At 40.0% G+C, this 22056-nt stretch overlaps 2 protein-coding genes across 2 annotated transcripts in view; one reads left to right on the forward strand and one right to left on the reverse strand.

Moving 5' to 3' along the window:
* Positions 1 to 1025: 1025 nt before the first annotated feature.
* On the reverse strand, positions 1026 to 14561 carry LOC123518829. The gene is made up of 4 exons (XM_045279864.1): positions 14220 to 14561; positions 13782 to 13929; positions 10096 to 10246; positions 1026 to 9990 (listed from the first exon to the last, which is right to left on the reverse strand). Exons 1-4 carry the CDS (start codon positions 14251 to 14253, stop codon positions 7912 to 7914), a joined length of 2412 nt encoding a protein of 803 aa, XP_045135799.1. The 5' UTR covers positions 14254 to 14561; the 3' UTR covers positions 1026 to 7911.
* Positions 14562 to 20491: 5930 nt separating this feature from the next.
* LOC123518719 (fucolectin-like) overlaps positions 20492 to 22056 on the forward strand; it is a 4415-nt gene continuing 2850 nt past the window's right edge. The window contains exon 1 of the mRNA XM_045279719.1: positions 20492 to 20876. The gene's annotated coding sequence lies outside the window, so the exon portion shown is untranslated. The remainder of the gene's footprint in view (positions 20877 to 22056) is intronic.

Here is a 22056-nt window from a genome sequence, read left to right on the forward strand (position 1 = left end):
CATGAGAGACTGACAGTGATAAAGAATGAATGTGAATTGTGCAAAGTATTAAAATCTCTTATTTATTTTAGGTTAAGTGTTTAGTATATATAAGTCAGATTGGGGAGGACAGTTCAAGAGACACTCTCATAAATAGACTCAGTACAAAAGAGGAAAAAGTAGATTTTGTACCACTTGTCTGCAGTGTTCCACATAAGAAACGTCCATAATTTATTTTACTCCCCCTTATCTCTTCCCCTTCATCCCCAATAATGTGGAGCTAACTAGTCAGTGTCTTGATAGAGCAGTCCAGATGATGGTCCCCCGTCTTGTTCCTGCCAGACTGAAGGTAATCACAGCTCATGTATATTTGTACATAGTACTTCTCTGCAAATTTTATGATGATATTTACACTATTGAAAGTCTAATTGTATATTTGCTCTGCTCATCACAGGCAGTAAACAGCTGTGTCATTAATTGTGATATACCAAACTCTAATATTGTGCTTTCACTTTTTCTGTAGACATGGACATCATTAGGAATAGTAAATATCATTATTCTATGTATTTTCATCTATGTAATTTAAGGATATTAAAGTAGGGAACTAAAGTGGAATTTTTATTTTTAGGGCTCAGACTGTTTTGCAAAGATTGCTTACAAAAACATTGTCACAAAAATCTAAGTGTATTTCTCGCAAGACCTGATGACCAAGGCAAGTTGTCATAGGAATGAAAATAGATAGGATGGGATCCTCAGTCCCTTTGGAAAGTTGTAAGGATATAGAAGTGCCTGTATTTTTGGCTGGAAATTACTTGAATTGTCATATCCCAAAGTATGTATCTTAACTTGTGGGACAACCTGTATGTGCTCTCTCTCTCTCTCTCTCTGTACTCTCTCTCTCTCTCTCTCTCTCTCTCTCTCTCTCTCTCTCTCTCTCTCTCTCTCTCTCTCTCTCTCTCTCTCTCTCTCTCTCTCTCTCTCTCTCTCTCTCTCTCTCTCTCTCTCTCTCTCTCAAACTTGTAATGGTATTACATATAAACAAGTCCTTACTGGAGAAGTCCTTTTATTAAGAGATGGAGGGACAGAATGTAGGTAGCTTTCCATCAGCAGTAACATTTGCTGATTTAATAACATTCTTGTGATGTCAGAAAATTTGAAGATTGCATGTATAGTGAGGAATGAAGTTCTTCAAAATACATGATAAACATAAGGCTTTTATTTTTAATAGTAGTCTGGGCACATATGCCTGAATAGCTATTACATGGTTTTCTCAAACACATAAAAATAACATTTTAATATTTTAATGGTCACATGATATATCATAACAGAATAGAGTAAAATTTATTTCCATTATTACAGTGGTTATTCTTGAAATATATCTTTTATAAATTAATATGCCTGTCACAGGAGTCCCATATATAATGGCCAATGAAGAAACTATATTTTAGGCACAGAAAACTAGACAAATAACTCAAAAGCATCAAACCTACCCTCACCTAAAAAAGAAAACACACAGCAACAGTGATGAGTTAAAATGAAAAGCAAAAAAAAGGAAAAGACATAAAAGTGGAAAGGGACAGTTACAAGCTGTTAAAATAACACACAGTTATACAGGATAAGGCCTATCACAATCAGTAATGAAATAACTAAGATTATATATGTGATCATAAAATTACTAAGACTAATAAAATTAGATGCACTAGTGGGGAAATTGCTTATTAAGTAGAAATTCTTTTAGACATGATTTGAAGGTGGATAGGAAGGGGCATGCTGAACAAGAGGCAAATTATTCCAGAATGAGGGAGCAGTCACTTGAAAAGACCTGGCAGCAAGGCAGGTGTTACATTAGGGTACATGCAGGTGATCAGTCTGCCTAGTGTTCACATGGTGAACACTAGGCAGACTTGGATATGCAGAAGGATCTCATCGCCCAGTGCCCCCAGGAGAAGTCAGGATGGTGGAGGATAAATGCATCTGCTTCACTATGGCACAGCCAATGGACTTTTTTCTACAGGCCGCCACCAAAGCTCTTCGTTGTGCTAATGAAGGTTCCTGTCCATCACTGCTCGCTACCCTTCTGGCTGGTACAGGAGGATCTATGGGGTCAGTGGGCACGAGTTTGCTGGGAAAGCAGCCAAACTCAACAGAGACTTAGCCCTCGCCCTCACCATTAAGGGTAAAGACCCACAGGTGGTGGTACAGCATGCAGATATGTCTCGCCTGGAAGGTATCTTAGCACGCCAGCGTGAGGCACAGAATTTTCTGTTTTGGGCTATTGGTGCCTTTTACAGACTGGTTTCCTCTTTACAACCAGATCAGAAGGAGAAGCTCTTAGCTGACCAACTGTTCTGCAGCACTCAGTTTGCCATGGTGGATACAGCTCAAGATTTAGCTTTCGCTCTATCTAATGTCAAGGCCATGAGACGGGAGGCGATTCTCTCTCACCTTCCCCCTGTTTTTAAGACTGCTACCAAGGTTGATCTCAGGAAATCAGCTATTGACTTGGCCTTCCTCTTCGACAAGGTTAAGGAAGCTCTTCGGGTGGCAGATAAGGCTGCTTCCTTTTCTTTCCAGCAAGCAGCAGCTCAGGCACTGATTAAGCCAAGGCCAGCTACTGGCACCCCACTGGTGGATCGTGGTTCCCGCCTGGCATCCACTGGTGATACTTCTCACCTGACTTCGCTTTCCACACGGCACATAGACCTGGCCTCTCGTTCAAGAGCGCCGCAACATCAGAGGTCTTCCTCTAGTCTTCCTTCTGCTTCTCACCCTAAGAAGATGGGGAAGTTTTTTCGGAAGTAGACTGGCCGCCTTCCCAGGTTCCAGTAGGAGGTTGTCTGGCCAAGAATCTAGACAGTTGGATGGCAATTGGTGCAAAGGCATGGGTTCTCTCCATCCTTCGCGAAGCTTACAAGATCCCCTTCACATCTCTTTCACCAGTCACCTCGGCACCTTTGGAGTTTCATTCTTACCCTCCGGGTTCCGAGAAGGGCAAGGCACTAGAATCCGAGGTCCAACGTCTCTTGACAAAGGGAGCAATAGAGGAGACGTCTGCAAAACCAGGTTTTTACAGTCACATATTTGTGGTGCCCAAGAATACAGGAGGCTTTCGCCCAATCCTCGATTTATCCACGCTGAATCGTTATGTGACTACCACTCCCTTCAGGATGGAAACAGTGAGGACGGTTATGTCCGCCATCCACAGACACGACTGGATGACTGCCATCGATCTCCGGGATGCTTATTTTCAGATCCCAGTCCATCCAGACAGCCGAAAGTTTCTCCGCTTTATATGGAGAGGGCGTCAGTTCCAATTCAGGGTTCTTTGCTTTGGCCTCTCCACGGCCCCTCAAGTTTTTACCAAGATGATGGATCTAGTTTCAGCGGCTTCACATCAACAGGGAATTCGCCTCCTCCGTTACTTAGATGACTGGCTGCTGTTAGCTCACTCGGAACAGACGGCACTCGAGGCAACCAGTTACCCCCTCCGTCTGTGTGCATCACTCGGAATCCAGGTATACTGGGAAAAGTCATCGCTTACACCCTCCTAGACAAGGATTTATTTGGGGATGGAGATTCGTTCTCCTCTTTTGAAGATTTTCCCGACACAGAAACAACTAGAGAATCTACAACATCAAATTAAGACTTTTCTAAGTGTTCAGTCCCCTCCAGCAAAGGCTTGGTTAGCCCTCCTAGGCCACATGTCCTCTCTGCTGCATCTAGTTCATGGGGCAAGACGGAGGATGCGCAGCTTTCAATTTCGCCTTTCCCAATTCTGGGATCACCAGTCTGATGGAGACGACCTTCCAATTCCTTAGGATTTTGAAATCTTGGACGTTCTTCAGTGGTGGAAACTGGACCACAATCTTCAGTTGGGACAGTCCCTTCAGTTAGCTTCCACGGACGTTTGTCTGTACACAGATGCTTCCACTGTCGGCTGGGGAGCGTCGATTCTACACGATTCAGTGAGCGGTGTGTGGGCCACTCAACCTCTTACACATCAACCTTCTAGAACTCAAAGCTATACGTCTCAGCCTTCTGCACTTCAAGGAACATGTCCGAGGACAGACGGTGGCTGTGTTCTCCAACAATGCCACGGCCCTGTCGTATCTGGCAAAAGAAGGCGGGACTCATTCAGGAAGCCTCAATGCCGAGGCTCAAGCAATCCTACAGTGGGCGGAGGTTCATGCCGTCCGGATCCTCACCCAATTCGTGAAGGGCTCGGCAAACGTCTTAGCGGATTGCCTCAGCAGACAGGATCAGATCATCTCCACAGAGTGGACTCTCCACCAGGAGGTTTGCAATCTCCTGTGGAGGCTTTGGAGTTATCCCACGGTGGACCTGTTTGCAACGAGGCTCAACTTCAGGCTACCAAACTTCATCTCCCCGTTTCAGGATCCAATGGCAGTAGCCACAGATGCCTTTCTGTACAATTGGGATCATGATCTTTATGCCTTTCCACCATTGCTGTTGATCAGGAAGGTGCTCAGCAAGCTGAGAATGGCACGTCAAACAAACCTTATCCTGATTGCTCCGTTTTGGCCAAAGAGGGAATGGTTCCCAGACCTCATACAGGCCTCAGTAGACACTCCCAGGCGCCTCCCGCAGCGCAGAGATCTACTTTGCCAGCCTCATGTTCACAAATTCCATCAAGCTCTCCCCATGCTACAGCTAACTGCGTGGAAACTGTCAAGCAAATCCTTCGTCACAGAGGCTTTTCCTCCCGAGGTATGGAATTCCTGGCAAAATCTAAAAGACCTTCCAGTATTATGAATTACCAATACAGGTGGAAAAGGTTTCAAGAGTGGTGCAAGAGAGAAGGTCACACGGTCTCTAATCCCACCAGCCAGAAGATTGCAGATTTTTTGGTCTTTCTTAGACAGGATTGCAGAATGTCAGTCACTGCGATTAAAGGCTACAAGGCCATGCTCAGTGGGGTGTTTGCCCTTAGAGGCTTTGATCTTTCTACCGACCCAGTTCTCCGCGAGGTCATAAAGACTTGTTCAAGGTAAGTCCAACGCCCACCTTGTAGGGCTCCTTCATGGAATGTAGACATGGTCCTTAAGGCTCTGACATGTCCTCCATTTTAGCCACTTCACCAAGCCTCATTACAGGAACTGACTAAGAAGACCCTCTTTTTGGTGGCCCTGGCTACAGCTAAGAGGGTTGGAGAGCTTCATGCCCTTTCTCAGGTCATAGCCTCAAGAGGAGAAGATCTTATCTTGTCATATCTTCCTGAATTCATAGCTAAGACAGAAATCCCTCTAAATCCCATTCCTAGAGAGTTCCCTCTTCGAAGTCTCTCTTCAGTGGTGGGAAGAGAGGATGAGGAACATCTCCTATGTCCAGTGCAAGCTGTACAATGCTACCTTGCTGCAACAGCTTCCGCTTCCCGGCTTCGGAGTCTCTTCATGTCTTTGCAAGACCCTGCGAGGCGAATGTCTAAAGCAGCTATCTCTTTCTTCCTCCGGGATACAATCAAGACGGCTCATGAGTTTTTTCCCAATGAATTCAGTCCCTTGTTCAAGGTACGGGCACACGATATAAGAGGAATTGCCACATCCATGCTTTTCTGGAAGAACAGTTCTGTGGCATCTATCTTGGAAGCAGCCTGTTGGAAGACCCACTCAGTCTTTGTGGACTACTATCTCCGTGATATCCAACAGCAGGAAGGAGATGTCTCTGCCCTTGGCCCGGTAATCGCTGCTGGGGATTTGGTGGGACCACTACCTCACTAATGGACTCTTCCAAGACTTAGAAAGGAGACCAGAAGTTCCAACCACTGCCTGGTCATGGTCTCCTTCTCACTCTCCAGTCTCCAATCCTCATAGGTGAGACCAGAGTGTCTGTTTGTGGACCCTTTCACCCATCGGCGTATTCCACCCTTATGGCATGACCCACCACCTCCTATAATGTAGAAATCTGCTAATATATAAGAAGGTTGTATGTGAAACAAATACCATTTTTAGACATAAAATGTATTTTTTCACTTACTTGCTTCTTATATACATACCCACCCATCCTCCCCACTACTTGCCAATGGTTCAAGAAAGAATGACGTGGCTGGCTGAAGGAGACGGTGTTGCCATAAGTTACCAGGGGTTACCAGGGTGGAATACGACGAAAGTTTTGAATGTGGAATAGACGGCTGGGTAATAGGGAGCATTGTAAATGCTAATAAATAAGAAACAAGTAAGTGAAAAAATACATTTTATGTCTAAAAATAATATTTTTCAAGTAAAATAGAGTGACTAACACTGTGAAAGACCTTTGATAAATCGCAGAGAGTGACCAGAGAGACTTTTTATTATCTATTTTGAAATATAGATTCTTAGTAAGTGCCAATAGAGTGGAAGAAGTTGATATCTTTGGACTGAAGCCATGCTGAGGTATTACTTGGTAGATGGTTTGATTCCAAATGCAGAATCAACTGAGATGAAGCTATCTTTTCTAACAGTTTGGAGATGACTGGGAAGAGAGATATGGGATAATATTTACTATGGTTGTTTACATCACCAGTCTTTAGGGAGGGTGCCACGATTGAGAATTTCCAAGCTGTGGGAAAAATTCCCGTGACTATTGACATATTCATGATGGTGGTTAAACAGAAAACAATAACAGGAAGAGAATCGTTAAGGAATCTCAACGGTATCCCATCAGACCCACATGCTTCACTATAATTCATATATGTAATAGTAAACACTGAAGTTTGCCAGTCAATAGGCTCAGGTCTGAATAGACTGTTAAGATCTATGTTAGCAGCAGGATTTTTTTTTCAGAGATATGGGGAGTCACTTAGATGCGTCATTTCAAAAGTGTTTTTACTGACAGTGGCAAAAAACACATTAAAGAGGTTGGTAGTCTGCATTGCATCTTCTTGATTATTACATGTGACAGGAAGATTACTGCTTTTATTATTAGGGTTAAGTTCTTTAATGGTTTTCCATATGTTACCTATGGTGTCAAATTTTTTGTTGTAATGTTTGGCTTTAAAATGATAAATAGATCTTCTGACATGGCACTGTAAGTTAATATAGGTATTTTGTAGGTTTATGTTACTACAGTCTTTTTTCTAGACTCCCGAGGCAATGTGTTTTTGCTGTATCAAAGTTCCCAACTTGTTATTAAACCAATTAATAGTACATTAATCACCATTAAACCATTAATGGTACATTATTGACTGCTAAAACAATTGAAGAGGAACAATAAAATTATTCAGCTTTAGATTTCCCTCTTAACTGTAAGGATTGTATGTAGTACCCATTAAAGTAATCTGAGGCATTTTTTATAAATTTCCTTGGTGTGTCACACACATCAACATGATAGATAATGTAACCGGAAGGGAACTTGTTAGTTCAGGTGATTCTTGAGAATCCACCATGATATGAGTACATCTGAATACAATCTAGGATTATTAATGAGAGAAGCTACTGAGAGCATCACAAGTAGGTATTTATAAAATCATTGGCTTGGTCATGGATAGAAAAAAAAAAAAAAATTTAGAAACAAATAAAATGTTCAGTGTACACTAGCAAAATTGCCCAGCATTTCTTGGATCAAGGTGGACTCCCCCCTTCCCCACCACCATCAAATTTCATCACTCTCAGTTCAATGGTTTTGCCAACAGACACACCCACATGTTAGACAGACAGACTGACTGTAATTGGGATTCAACTGCAAGCTGACAATGAATACCAGTCTTTCCCCATTATTACCTTAAAAAAATGGGTCTGGTTGACAGATTTGCCTGAATAATCAAGCAGTTTTGGGTTGGAAGTACTTGGACATTGGAGACATTGTCTGTCACTCCCTGGATTAAAGAAAACCTCTTACCAAATTTCATCATAATCAGCTCAATTATATATTTTTCTGTGAAAAGCAGACACAGCCATCCACAGACAGACAGATAAGCAGTATACAAGACTGGAGGAATTAAGAAACTTGATTTTTTCTCAAATCACGTCTTGTGTATTTGTGTGAACCTAAAAATCTTATTATGTATTTATCTTCTTTCAGTTGGTCTAGTTGGTTTTGCATATCATTTTTAGCATCATCAGGAACAGGTTGTTCTAGAGACAATTCTATCTTAGTACCTGGCAGGTCAGCTTGAATTATTTTCTTGACACCCTCAGAAGTCATTCTTTTCCCAACAGTGAACCAAAACAGCAATTCTTTAACCTCTCTCTGAGTTGTTCCCTGGATGGATCTCCAAATCTTGATTGCTTTCTCTACTTCATAATCATCATAACCCTCCAGGCAAACTGTTAATTTGGCTATACTTGCAGGAAGTTCTTTTAGTTTCTTGACATTAAGATCATTATTATGTGAGATGCGTAGTGTCACCTGCCTGAGCTTGTGGCTGACTTTGCATAACTCACGTAGATCTTCATAATTATTGTTGTTGCAGATACGCAAACTGATCTTGTATATACGCCTTGTGGCTGGATCAGTATCAAGCATCTTTATATTTTTAAGATATCCTTTAAAGCTAGCAAGGGATGGTCCTTTCTTCTTGGCTTTTCCTTTACCTTGTAGTGCAAACAAAACATCATCAAGTGGAAACTCTCCTTTTTCATTCAGAAAACTGTGATCATTGGTGAAGTTAATTCTCATATCACAATCCTTCAATGCTATCAAGATGTCATGAAGCCCTGGCATATCAGTGTGGTGACCAGAGAGAATAATGTTCATTCTCTGAGGTTTACACTTATCTTGATCTTTGTTTTCATGTCCACATCCACACAAGGTCCTAAGTGCCTCTGGGTGCATATTTCCATCCACAATGGTCCAGTTATTTGGTTTTAAAGCATCCACTAACTTTCTTGCAAAATCATCAAAGTCATTGTCTGTTTTTGAGAATAATTTTGTTTCACTAAGAACATTAACTGCATAGTTAATGATAGGATCTGCAAACTTTTCTGTAACATGGTCTTCCAAATTAGCTTTTATGATTTTGAGAGCCTGCTCCTTTATTTCATCAAAATAATTGCTCCCTCTTGCTACACCCAACACCATGAGCAATAGTGATTGAAGTGTTTTGAAACCTTCAGCATTTAAAACATCATTCACATTTTTCATGCCCAAGTCCATTTCAATAACTGCTTGTTTGGCAGCTAAGAATAACCTATGAGCATTTATCCTGAAAGTCATCTTTTCAATACAACCTTCAGGGTTGTAGTGTGGCATCAAGAAGTGGGTGAAAAAAGGCACCATCTCAGAGTTATCTTGGATATCTTCTTTGGAAAGATATTCTCTATTGGAAGTGAAAGCTTTGTAAGCTAATCTAGTCAAGAGAGATGTTCCTTTCATAACCATTTCTGTTTTATCAGAATCAGATTCATCAAGTGTCTTTCTGTAAGTTTTTGAACAAATGTCAAACCATTTGCTATAAAACTCAGATGGAGTTTTAACATCCAAGTCAATATGATGACAAAATGCTTCCATTGTCATGTAGATATTGAATGGCTTCCTTATATCTAATGATAAGTATTTTAGAATTTTAGTATAGTAATCCCAAAATTTTACAGAACTCATATTTCTGCAGTTGCACAGTTTTGTGCAGTAATCTTGTAACAGTTTACCTGAAAACACACCACCAATCTCAGACATATTTTCAGGGGAATTTTTTAAAGTTTCAAATGGATTAACAGACAAACCACCCCAAAGTTTCAACACTAAATAGTTCTTGATTTTATCAAACTTAAAAAGTTCAGAATCTTTCATAAATTTATACCGACAAAAGAGAAGCACAGAGCTGTCAGTCCAAGAACTGAGTGAAGTGATCATTTCTGGAGCTCTTTCTTCCAGACAGTCTAAAGAGTCAATAATGATGAGAACTTTGGCCTTCCTTATTTCTTGTTGCACTCTCTCTTTCCCATGGTGCTCTACAGATTTGGGAAGGTGATCTAACATGTGTTTCTCAAGATTAATGGTTGTTTTGCCATCAAAGTGACTCTGCAGTACTAAACATTGAAAGGCCAGCAGGAAGTCATATTTTTTCAGACCCATCATCTGTAAGAATAAAAACAAGTAGTCAAATATTGTTCCATTATTATAAGGTGTTTTTTATGGATTTTCTAGAGTACTATTTCTGAAATCATGAAAATATTAGCTCACCTTGCCCTTGTCATGGAGCCAGTAGTGCAGTATTTGAGCAAAGAGCGCTGTCTTCCCACTCTCTGGCCGCCCCAACAATAATACACCTCCAGGAAAGTTCTCATCCTCCTCATTTAGTCGCTCTGTCAGAATGTCTGCCACATTGATCTCTCTGTGTGAAGAATAGTTATCTTTGTTGCTAATGAGTTCCCTCTCCAAAAGAATGAGGTACAACATAAACTTCAAAGCAAGCATTTTTTATTAGTGTGAAATACTACTTATGAAACTCAGATATTCACATCACTCTCTCACAGATTTGCAATACATATTTCCAAATAATTGAAATAGGTTGTCAGGCATTCCAATATTCTTTTTTTTTTTTTTTTTTTTTTCCTTATTCAGTCATAATGATAAATTTGTTGAAACAGTGATAAATCAACCAAGTGACCCAAAATATGCTTTTTTGCACAATTCATGTTCAGTAGATTCTCCTTTCCGTAGAGCACTTTGTAGTGTTTTTTTTTTTTTTTTTTTTTTTTTCTTCCTACATGTCACCAGTCCACAAGGGATAAGAGGAACTCAATTGTGTACATAGAAAAAATATGAAATTTCTTTCATCAAGCAAAAATAGCCATTGCAAGCCTGCAGGGTTTTTATTTTATTTTATTTTATTTTTTTTTTTTTTTTTTTTTTTTTTTTTTTTAGAGGCTTTAACCCCTTCAGTAACATGACACATTTCCATATTGATTCTGCTTACTATTTGATGATTTATTCAGTTTCAGAAACTCATGTTGAGGATTAAAATATTGAGGACTCTGGGTATTAATCTTCTGACTTCCATAGACCATTCCTGATGCAAATAAAATTTATTAATCATACCAAATATCAAGGTAAAATATGTCACAATACTGAAAGGGTTAAACAATGAAAACCAGCATAAGAAGGTAAAAAGAAAAAATAAATAATCAAATGTCAGTTGGATTACCTAAAGTTGGACGATAATTTGCCTTGAAACCTTTTTCTCCAGAGAGTTCAAATCATAGTAAATGGGGAAAATACAGAAGCAGGCAGAGATATCTAGAGTTTACGAAAAAAATGGATAAAAGATTGGGGAAAATGGGTAACAATTGCGTGAGATAGGTGGACAGAATAGGGATGAGAGAAAGTAGTGATTAGGTCTTGTGGTGTTGCCTTTCAGGGATAGACAGCAGCCCTGAAACTGCTTGAATTAATAACACTACCTTGGTATGTTACTCTTTAATTTACAAGTGTTCTTCACTGAAACTGTTGCTTGTGTTTTTCCTAATGATTATGGAAAGTTGTGTTCTTTTGATTTTGACTTATTATATCATATATATAATTATTATATCATATATATAATTACCGGAATGCAGGTACCCTACTCTCCTAAGTCACCATAGTGCATACATGTTATGATCTTTTTATGTATCCAATTATCTCTCTTAGGAAAATTTTAAACAGGAATTTCAGTAATGTTTGTGTGTACAAAAATAGAAAGTTTGCACTTTAAAACAAAAACTGATAACATGTAAATACTGATGATTTAAAGATAATTTGCTGAATATTTTATTATATATTTATCTATCTAACTGAATTAATAATTTCACACTGATCCAGTTAGTGATTCACAAGCTTCACAGTCCAAAATAAAGGAGAGAGAGAGAGAGAGACTTAAGGCGGATTCACACATGCCAATTTGTGACAAATTTTACTTCGGTAGGGTTTCCGACTCATCCCTTCTAGTCGGAAAGTGTCACACGTAGAAATGGAAATTATCGACTAGTTGGTGCTGAATCGGTCGGTGGTTGCGCTTCTTTTGGCGTACGGAAGAGTCAACTGAAAAAAAATTCCTGGCTAAGTAGAAGGAAAGGCAGGAGTGCCTACCACACTCTAAATTAGCCTACGTTTCTCATAAGAAAACTGTTAATCTTAAAACTATGCACAATTGCGATCAAATTAAATCCTGACAAGTCTTCTTCTATCCTCACCTCCAACACCACCCTGCAGTGAGGGAAAAAGTTCTTGGAGAGTGGCAGCTGTTTCGTCGAACGACGATTTGCGCAAGCTCTTTTTTTAGTGTAATTCACTTCTGGGGTCCCAGATGTGTTCTTTTTCCATCATCAACTCTAACATCTCTATAACTGGAAACCACATTTTCAAAACTTAACTCTGTGACATCACGACGTAAATAAAGTCGCAAATTGACTAAAAAGACCAACATGTGGGTCTTGTTTTCCGACTTGTTCTCCAGTCGCTAGGCATCGATTGAGTCAAACTACGACGTAAAATTTCAGTCGTAAATTGGCACGTGTGAACTTGCCAATATAGAGTGTGATAGATACTCCTTTCTTTTCTTCTTAGCCAGGGACGTATCCACAGGCATTTTTTTTTTTTTTTTTTTTTTTTTCTGTTGACTTCCGGTACACCAAAAGAAGAGCAACCACCGCTTCGGCATCGTCACTAGAGGAGGACATCTTGGCAAGTTGGCGGGTAGCTGTTCGTTTACACTGACTTCCTGCCAAGGCGCCAACTTGTCAATACTCTCCAGTCGCTACGTGTGACACTTTCCGACTATTTGGATGAATCGGAAACTCTACCTACGTAAAATTTCAGTCACAAATTGGCACGTGTGAACCCGTCTTCAGGAATACAAACAAAGACATAACAGTACTTTTTTTTATTTCTAGAGAATATCATTTAACTACTTGCTACTCTTATCAAACGACATGAGAGAGAGAGAGAGAGAGAGGTGGTATCATTTCCTTGTCTCTTATCTCTAACAGATAAAGGGGAGAAAGGGTGATAGGAACGGAGGTTTGAGACAAGACGAAAGAGGGAGGGAGAGGAAAGGGAAAAAGGGAAGAAGGGAAATAATCGGGAAGCAGAGTAGTACATGGGGCAGAAAGGATGAAGGAAGATGATGGGAGGACGTGGAGATAGTACTCGTAGAAAGAATGAAATATAAATAGCAAGATTGAGGAGTGAGTGAAGAATAAGAAAGAGAGAAGTACTGACATATAAGTATGTACAGTACCTATATTCTCTTTTCTATTCCCTGCTCCTTTTCAATTTTTTCCTCCATCCGTTCCGTTCGCATTTATACTCCTTTCCGTTTTCATCCTCGTTCAGTTTCATTCTATTGAGGAATCCTCATGATTGTGAAATACTGCAGAAGGTGAAGTTGGTATGTACATAAATTAGAGCACAGGTATGCTGAAGAGACAACTTGTTCAAGAGAACACCCAGAACGTTGTCATTGCCTCAATGGCCGTGACTCCAATTTCCAAGGAAGAAGACTCTATCGTATGTTGTGGGTGCAACTGTACTCGTACAATCAAGTCAATAGAATTACTGCAGATAATCATTTAATTACATTTCTTACCCATGTTTGTTTCTGATCTCGAATAGTGTGGTCTTCACAATAGCGAAAATTTGGAATTAATTGTATGCCTATGGTTTATGGGTAACTTGTTCCTGCTAAATACTTTCACGGGGAGAAGGCAGGAAATAAGATTGTCTACGTAATATCTTCCCTTGTTGTGACATTGTTAGGTTGGAAGCACTCTTATCTCTTTACATTATAATCATCATTATTATTGTTATATTAAGGGAAAGGAGAACCGTTCCTTCTATTTCTGATTTCTGGCACCCTTTCACTCCCAAGCTGGCTGTGCAGTGTGTCCTACCTTTTGTCTTTCTCCATCTCTTCATGAAGATGACAAGGATGCAGGTGATGGAAGACAGGCTCCCTTGGTGGTATATCCGCCTTCAGGTCAGGTCGATATGCATTCACTAGGCGTTTATAGTGCTCCTGTAGCTCATTGTTGATGTCCGCTTTAAGTCGAGAGAAAATACAGATACATAAAAAAAGAAAAAAAGAAAAAAACTGGTTGTTGAAAAAGAAGAGTAGCAGAACTTCTACTTGAATTTCATCTCATATTAGTTTCTCAGCTTTTCTAGTGATTGGGGAGGAAATACAGGTACCCATAAGCAAGCAGTCAATTTGCAGTAAGTAGCTACAGCATGTTTATAATGGAGAGGTTTTCATATTGATACTACTTTACAGAATATAATCGTAAGGCAATACTTGAATGAAATTTCTGACCCTTGGTGATTTCACGTACCTTTGAAATCTTCATCCAACGGGGTCTCCGCCATGGTTGCCAGACAGGAACTGCCCGTTAGATAAGGACACTCCTCGCCTCAGAGTTATGTATAGATATGGTATCTCGCATATCATGTGTAGATAGGCGAGGTTATACTGCAACTGCTTGTGTTGACTCTTGCTTCTTTCCGCTCGCCATACAAAATAATAATCGATTTATTACCCACAATGCTTTAGTGCTGAACATTTGAGGAATCTTAATATTATAACAGTAAAACATAATGGCTTAAAATTAAATAGATATAAGCACAGCCACAAGGAAGACACAATGAAACTAACAAGAAATGATGACTCGTTCGATGAGTTGCTTCTTAAAATTCACAGGTTTTAATTTCCTCACATAATTATAGTATATTGGAATTCTAAAGGTTAGGGTGGCTTTTCGTTTTTAAGTTTTTATGCGTTTTTTTTTTTTTTTTTTTCTCTCTTTTACCTGAATTCTGTTTAACACGAGTTAGAATATATCAAGTTTAATGGGCGTTATATGAAATCAATATCATTATCATTAGTGTAGATATATGTCAACAATCTAGATACAGTAAATAAATAGTGAGATTCTTTTCTATGAGGGCCAGTCGGCAAGAGCAACAAAAAAACTAGTAGAGATAAAGCCCACATGAATATCAGTTCCTCCAGAAAGATTGGCGAACGGGAAAATAATGTAATGGACGATAAGTGTCTTAAGTGAAACCTTCCTCTTTAAAAAGTTCAAGTCAAAGAAAGGGTGAAATAAAGAAACAGGCTGCGAGTGCCAGCGTATACTAGAGAAAGAAAGGGATGAATGATTAAGAATAGTGTTGAACTCATACAACATAGAGGTGGACAAAATAAAGGTTGAGGGAAACAAGAATCTGTGTGTAGCTTGGCAGTGGGAAAAAGGAAAACATATAGTCAGGAAGATCGGAAAAGAATGTAACATGAACATAGCGGTAGAGGAAGGCACCTTTAGCCCATAAATTTCCGTGAAAAGCCCACATGGTATAAATAAGTAAATAAATAAAAAAATAAAAAAAAGATGTAACATTGCGAGGATGGGAGAGAGGCTGAAAGCAGAGGAACTGATAAGATGAAATACTTTTGATTCTACTTTGTTTAAGAATGTATGAAATTTGAGTTGAATCCTCTATACAAATGAAGCATACTCAATACAAGGATGGATGATGCCCCTGTACGAAGTTACGAGTAACAGTTGTGTCTGGGGAAGGGAAGAAAAACCCGGCTGACAAGACTTAGAATGCTTAACTTTATAGAGGCTGTTTATAGAGGTGAGACGAAATTTTCAGTGATCATTATAATTAAAGGATAGATAGAGGACGCTCAGTGTAGAAAGGGGGAACAGTTAAGTACACTGAAAAAGAGCGGATCTGGAAGGTTGGGTCGAGTTGATAGAGGGAGAAATTGATTTTTTTTTTTTTTAGCATTGAATAATATTGTACTAAGTCTATTTTATGACAATGAGAAATTTTAGCAGTTCGTTCTCGCTCTGTTCAAGATATCTTTGGAAGGGATCGTAATTGGAGCAGGAACGGAGCAAGAACATCATGTGAACACCAGTGTGCATGTTTCCATTGAAATGCATGTGATTTATATTCTGTCAGACACTGATCGGACCGTGACTAGAAAGCGACCGGACTTAAAGTGTACATGGAGCCTAATAAATCAATAATTAAACATACAACTGGATAGTAAATAGATAAATAAACGAAGAGATTATAACTTTTTATGTATTATTCACACACACACACACACACACACACACACACACACACACACACACACACACACACACACACACACACACCAGCAGAAGAAGTTTTGAATGGTTCATGGAGGCTTGGGAAGCGGGAGGATTATAAGGATATATGGATAAGGAGAGACATGAACGAGGAGGAAAGAAAATAAGACCAGTGACTTATGGGAGCGCTAGGATCCCTCAGTCGAAAAAAAATTCGGCAAATGAACGAAAAATAGGTTTTCATTTTGAAAATATCTTCAATAACTTCTTCCAAGTTATTGAGCTGTATCTCGTTTTTATTTATTTATTTTTTTCATACAGAATAAAATAGATAAAATATTGGCAACATCTGGCAACCTTTTGCATGATGCAATACCCACTATCTTGAAATATACTAAAAATTTGTGTTTTTGGTGCCAAGTTGTGTGTAGGGAGACATTTGGAAACTCTTCCTAGCCTCTACGCAGCGGGTCGCAGCCTAGCACCCCGCCACAAGGTAGGTATAGGAGTGGGGGGAATATAGGCGCCAAACATCAGGCAAACTATTGTCTACGTGAATGAGAACCTCCATTCACGTATCTGGCGGTATTGCTCCAAGTACAAGAACGCTAACAAACATATCCTGGACTTTAGTGTTGCCCAAGCTGTGATGGATTATAATGTTGGGTACGAGGCAGGCTTTGCTGTTTCTCAGCTTGGGCATCCCTACACTTTCATTCAAGAGGAGCACCTCAAGAAGAAGGATAAGCTGCGTGAGAGAATGCTTTCAGTGACCAAAAGGAAGCCAAGAGGGAGAGGCGAGGATAGCTTGAGTGACTATGCGCCGGGAGAATTTTAAAAATGGCGTCGTGTCCCTTTAAACTTTAAATGGCTCTCCTGTAAAATTCACTTTTTTAGGCTTTAGGAAACCATATCTCCACTTCTAATGGACGGATTTTGTTACTTCTTGTGGCATTGGGAAGAGAAGAGAATAGAGTTTAATTTGTTTTTTAGCGAAATAAAAGGATCTGTGACGTAAAATTTTGTATCATTTATTCAACCTGAAATTTAGGCATTAGGCAAAATGAAAAATTCATTAAACAAAAAAGAAGAGAGTTAGACGAAATGTGGCAAATACAAGTTGTTATCAAGCCTTTAATCCTTCATTTCCTACATAGCTGATTGATGTGGAAAGACTGTCTTCACTGGAATGCTTTTTTTAAAATAATTTATTCAATATATAAATTTCACCATCTTCTGTGTGTAGGAAATATGTATAACTTTCAGGATTTATTCTCTATTGGAAAGGGTAAGTATACATAAGTTCACTAGAGAAGTATGACAGCACCTTAGCACCCCCTTATGGAAGCAGGCAAAGGAAAAAACTAATCACAATCAGAGGAGGAGAGGAAGAAGTTTTACGGAGAGTCAGGGATATGAAACTGATATAGTGGATGATTGGGAAAATAGGAGAAGGGGAGAGAAACTAAAAATGGCATACACTAATGTGAATGGGTTACAGTCTGCTCTGGTAGAAATAAATGACTATCTTAGGGTAGAGAGGCCTGACGTGATGGGAATAACTGAAACTAAACTTACTGAGTCACAGAGGAGAATAAAATAGGTGAAGGTGAATACAACATATGGGTAAGAAATAGAGCAGAAAGCAGGGAGGCGGTGTGATGTTATTGGTGAAAAAATATCTTGTTGCCTATGAACTGAGGAATGACTATGGGTTAGCTGAGGTGGTGTATGGAGGTGTTAAACGAGACTTTGTTGTGGTATGTGCTCCCCCAAAAACCAATTCATGGAACAGAGAGGAATATAAAAGGAAGATGGAGGACACAAAAAGGTGGATAGAGTATTTGATGGAAACTAAAGAGAAACTGGTAATGATGGGAGATTTCAACAGCAAAGAGGTGAAATGGGAAGAGTGGACTGTGGATGGTAGCGAAGATTCATGGGGTGGAGAGCTGCTAAGAATGGCAATGGAAAACTCATTGACACAGTGGGTGGAGGAAAATACTAGATACAGAGATGAAGATGAACCGTCACGACTGGACTTGATTTTCACTAAAGAGGCGGAGTTGATAGAAAACATGAAAGGTGGGTGTCCAATAGGGAAGAGTGATCATGTGATGATTGAGTGTGTATTGAGGGAAGGAAGAATGGAGAGAAGGAATGAACATCACAGAACAGGAAGATTCATCTACGGTAAAGCAGATTACATCAAATTAAGGAATTACTTTGAGCAAGCGGACTGGAGTGTTTTTGAGGATGCATGTGGAATTGAGGATAAATGGAGAGAGTTTGTGAACATTTACGAGGAAGGGGTCAATAAATATGTGCCAAGGGTGAAGAAGAATCAAAAGGGGATCCAAGCATAGTTTAATAAACGCTGTGAGGAATCAAAGAGGAAGAGAGACACAGCTTGGAAAAGGTGGATGAAGAGAAAAGGATCTTTAGTGTGGGATGAGTATAAAAAGGCAAGGAATGAGTACACAAGAATAAGGAGAGAAGAGGCCAGATAGTATGAGAGGGACATTGTGGAAAAATGTAAGGATGAGCCAAGATTATTCTATAGATTTGTTAATGGGAAATTAAAAAACAAGAAAGAAATAAGCAAGCTGAAAGTTGATGGAGAATTCATTGAAGAGGAAAACTCATGGCTGAAGAGTTGAATAAGTGTTTCCAAAAAGTTTTTACCAATGAAAGAACCTTTAATGAACCAAAGATCGAACCGACAGAAGAAGAAGGCCTGGATGTAATTGAAGTGTTGGAGGATGAAGTGTGTGAAATGCTGGAAAGATTGGATGTAAGGAAAGCACAAGGGCCTGATGGAGTATCAAATTGGGTGTTGAGGGAATGTAAGGATCAACTGGCAAAAAAGATTTGTGGCCTCATATCGAATTCTCTGCAGCAGGGGCAGGTGGCAAAGGACTGGAAAAAAGCAGATATAGTACCCATATTTAAGAGTGGAAACAAGGAAAATCCATCAAACTACAGGCCGGTGTCATTAACAAGTGTTGTGTTAAACTGTGTGAGTCAGTAATAAAGAAAAGATGGAATGATTATCTAGAAAGGAAGAAAATATTGACTAATGGGCAGTTTGGATTTAGGAAAGGCAGATCATGTGCAACAAGTTTATTGTGCTTCTACTCTCATGTCATAGATGTGGTACAAGAGAGGGTGGAAATGGGTGGATGGAATTTATCTAGACTTGAAGAAAGCATTCGATAAAGTTCCTCATAAGAGATTGATCTGGAAAGTGAGAGAACATGGCGGGCTGAGGGGTAGGCTTTTGGAATAGATTAGTGATTTCCTGACTGGAAGAGAGATGAGAACAGTAATAAGAGATAGGAAATCAGCTTGGAGGGAAGTGACTAGTGGAGTACCTTAGGGGTCAGTTACTGTTTGCTGTTTACATAAATGATATGAGTTTGTTTGCGGATGATGCCAAATTAATGAGGAAAATAACTAAGAAAGAAGACTGTGAGGCATTGCAGAGGGACTTAGACAAGATCTGGGAGTGGAGCTCAGAGTGGCAAATGGAATTTAATATCAAGAAGTGTGGAGTGATTAATCTTGGTAAGAGCAGTATGAGACCAGTGTACAGATATAAGATGGGGGATGAGGAATTGGAAATAAAGACTGAAGAGAGAGATCTGGGAATAACTGTGACGGAGGGGCTCTCGTCAGAGGTTCATGTAAAGAGGAAATCTGGTGAAGCGTACAATTTAGTAAGTAAGGAACATAAGAACTGCATTCTGCTACATGGATGAAGAGATGATCAAGAAGTTGATTGTTACAATGATTAGACCCAGGTTGGAGTATGCAGCGGTACTTTGGTCTCCAAGAATGGCAAGGGATAAGAGGAAGCTGGAACGCGTGCAGAGGGCTGCGACGAAGCTGCCCCAAACCTTGGTGAATCTGTCTTATGAGCAGAGACTGGAAAAATTGAGTCTGCCGACACTGGAAAAAAGAAGGGAGAGGAGACCTTATCACTATGTATAGGATTCTGTCTGGCATTGAGAAGTTGGACCGTGATGATCTGGTGGTGAGGGATATGAGAAGTGGGAGGAAGCATGGGAGAAAAGTGAAGATGAGTGTGTGTACAAAGGACATAAAGAAATACAGTTTTCTACAAAGAATTGTGGGGATCTGGAATGCGCTGGAGAAAGAAGTGGTTGAAGCAAAAACAATTCACGGATTTAAGGAAAAGTTAGATAAGAGTAGATATAGAGATGGGACAGCACGAGCAGTAAACAGGTACGGGATGTAACTCGAGGGATTGTGGCCTCGCTTTCCCGGTGTGTGGAGTATGTTGTGGTCTCAGTCCTACCCGAAGATCGGTCTGTGAGCTCTGAGCTCGCTCCGGAATGGGGAATGTTGGCTGGGTGACCAGCAGACGACCGCAATGAATTACACACACACACACACACACACACATGCAGATAGACACACACACACACACACACACACACACACACACACACACACACACACACACACACACACACACACACACACACATCACCTTCATCCTGCCCAAACTTATGTATGCCTCACCAGTGTGGTCTTCCTCCCTCACCTGCACTCAACAGCAACAACTGGAAAATGTCCAAAAAAGGGCCTGCAGAATCATACTTGGCCCCGCCTACACTGCCTTTGATCACGCACTATCTATCCTCGATCTCCCCACACTGGCAACCTGACACCAAGCGGGCCTCGTCAAGATGGGTAGAGGCCTGCTGCGCCACTCACGGTTACGACATCTCCTCCCCCCTGACGCGCCCCAGCCAATCCACACGACACACAAACGTGGTCATACCACTCAAGGCCCCCAAGAACTGACCGTTATCGTCATAGTGCTATCCCCTCCATGGTGCGAGCCATAAATAGGTAAGTTAGGTTCTCATCTTGAATCTCCTTTAATCATCATATGTACATCTTCGTGTAATGCTATCCTACCCCCCCTATTGTGCGAACCATGAACAACCATAAACAGCTAAGTTAAGGTTCTAATCTTAAGTCTTCCTCAATCCCCATATGTACATTTTCAGTATGTATGTACTGCAATTACTAATAAACCGTGTTATTATTATTATTATTATTATTATTATTATTATTATTATTATTATTATTATTATTATTATTATTATTATTATTATTATTATTATTATTATTATTATTATTATTATTATTATCATTATATTATTATTATTATTATTTATTATTATTATTATTATTATTATTATTATTATTATTATTATTATTATTATTATTATTATTATTATTATTATTACACACACACACACACACACACACACACACACACACACACACGGTAGCTCAGTGGTTACAGCGCTGGCTTCACAAGCCAGAGGACCGGGGTTCGATTCCCCGGCCAGGTGGAGATATTTGGGTGTGTCTCCTTTCACGTGTAGCCCCTGTTCACCTAGCAGTGAGTAGGTACGAGATGTAAATCGAGGAGTTGTGACCTTGTTGTTCCGGTGTGTGGTGTGTGCCTGGTCTCAGGCCTATCCGAAGATCGGAAATAATGAGCTCTGAGCTCGTTCCGTAGGGTAACGTCTGGCTGTCTCGTCAGAGACTGCAGCAGATCAAACAGTGAAACACACACACTGTAGGTAGGGAGGCGGTGGCATAGTGGATAAGGTGGTGAGCGTGGGATCGGGCAGATGTCCACGCGTAGGTTCCAATCCCACCACGTACAGCCTTAATTAAAACACTTTGCCATTTGTCGAGTGGTTTAAAGTTATCTACATATCACCATGATACCCAGGTTCTAGGTGGTTACACTCAAGATGAGTTTGGGCGGTGATATGGGCCCTAATATGGGTACCACTATAAAACTGCGCCACTAATGGGCGGAAGCTGAACAGCGCTTCCCATACACTCTTCAAGTGTGCCTACAGGCGCTATAGGCCTTACCGTAAAAAAAAAAAAAAAAAAGTACAAAACAAGAACTCATAACCACTACTAAGATTTCAAAAGAAAAAAAAAAATGTCCTGAATGTGGCAAGACTAATGCTACAATGTTTAATTCAGAGACGTGCATGAC

Source organism: Portunus trituberculatus, chromosome 44, assembly GCF_017591435.1.
Source record: "Portunus trituberculatus isolate SZX2019 chromosome 44, ASM1759143v1, whole genome shotgun sequence".
NCBI classification, from domain to species: Eukaryota; Metazoa; Arthropoda; class Malacostraca; order Decapoda; family Portunidae; genus Portunus; species Portunus trituberculatus.

Excerpts from the sequence above, each read along its gene's own strand:
- LOC123518829 (XM_045279864.1), bottom strand. The coding sequence starts at position 14,253 with ATGGCGGAGACCCCGTTGGATGAAGATTTCAAAG. Across the intron at positions 13,930-14,219 it reads GTTGGATGAAGATTTCAAAG|CGGACATCAACAATGAGCTA; the intron begins GTACGTGAAATC and ends CTCGACTTAAAG. Across the intron at positions 9,991-10,095 it reads GGCTCCATGACAAGGGCAAG|ATGATGGGTCTGAAAAAATA; the intron begins GTGAGCTAATAT and ends TTATTCTTACAG.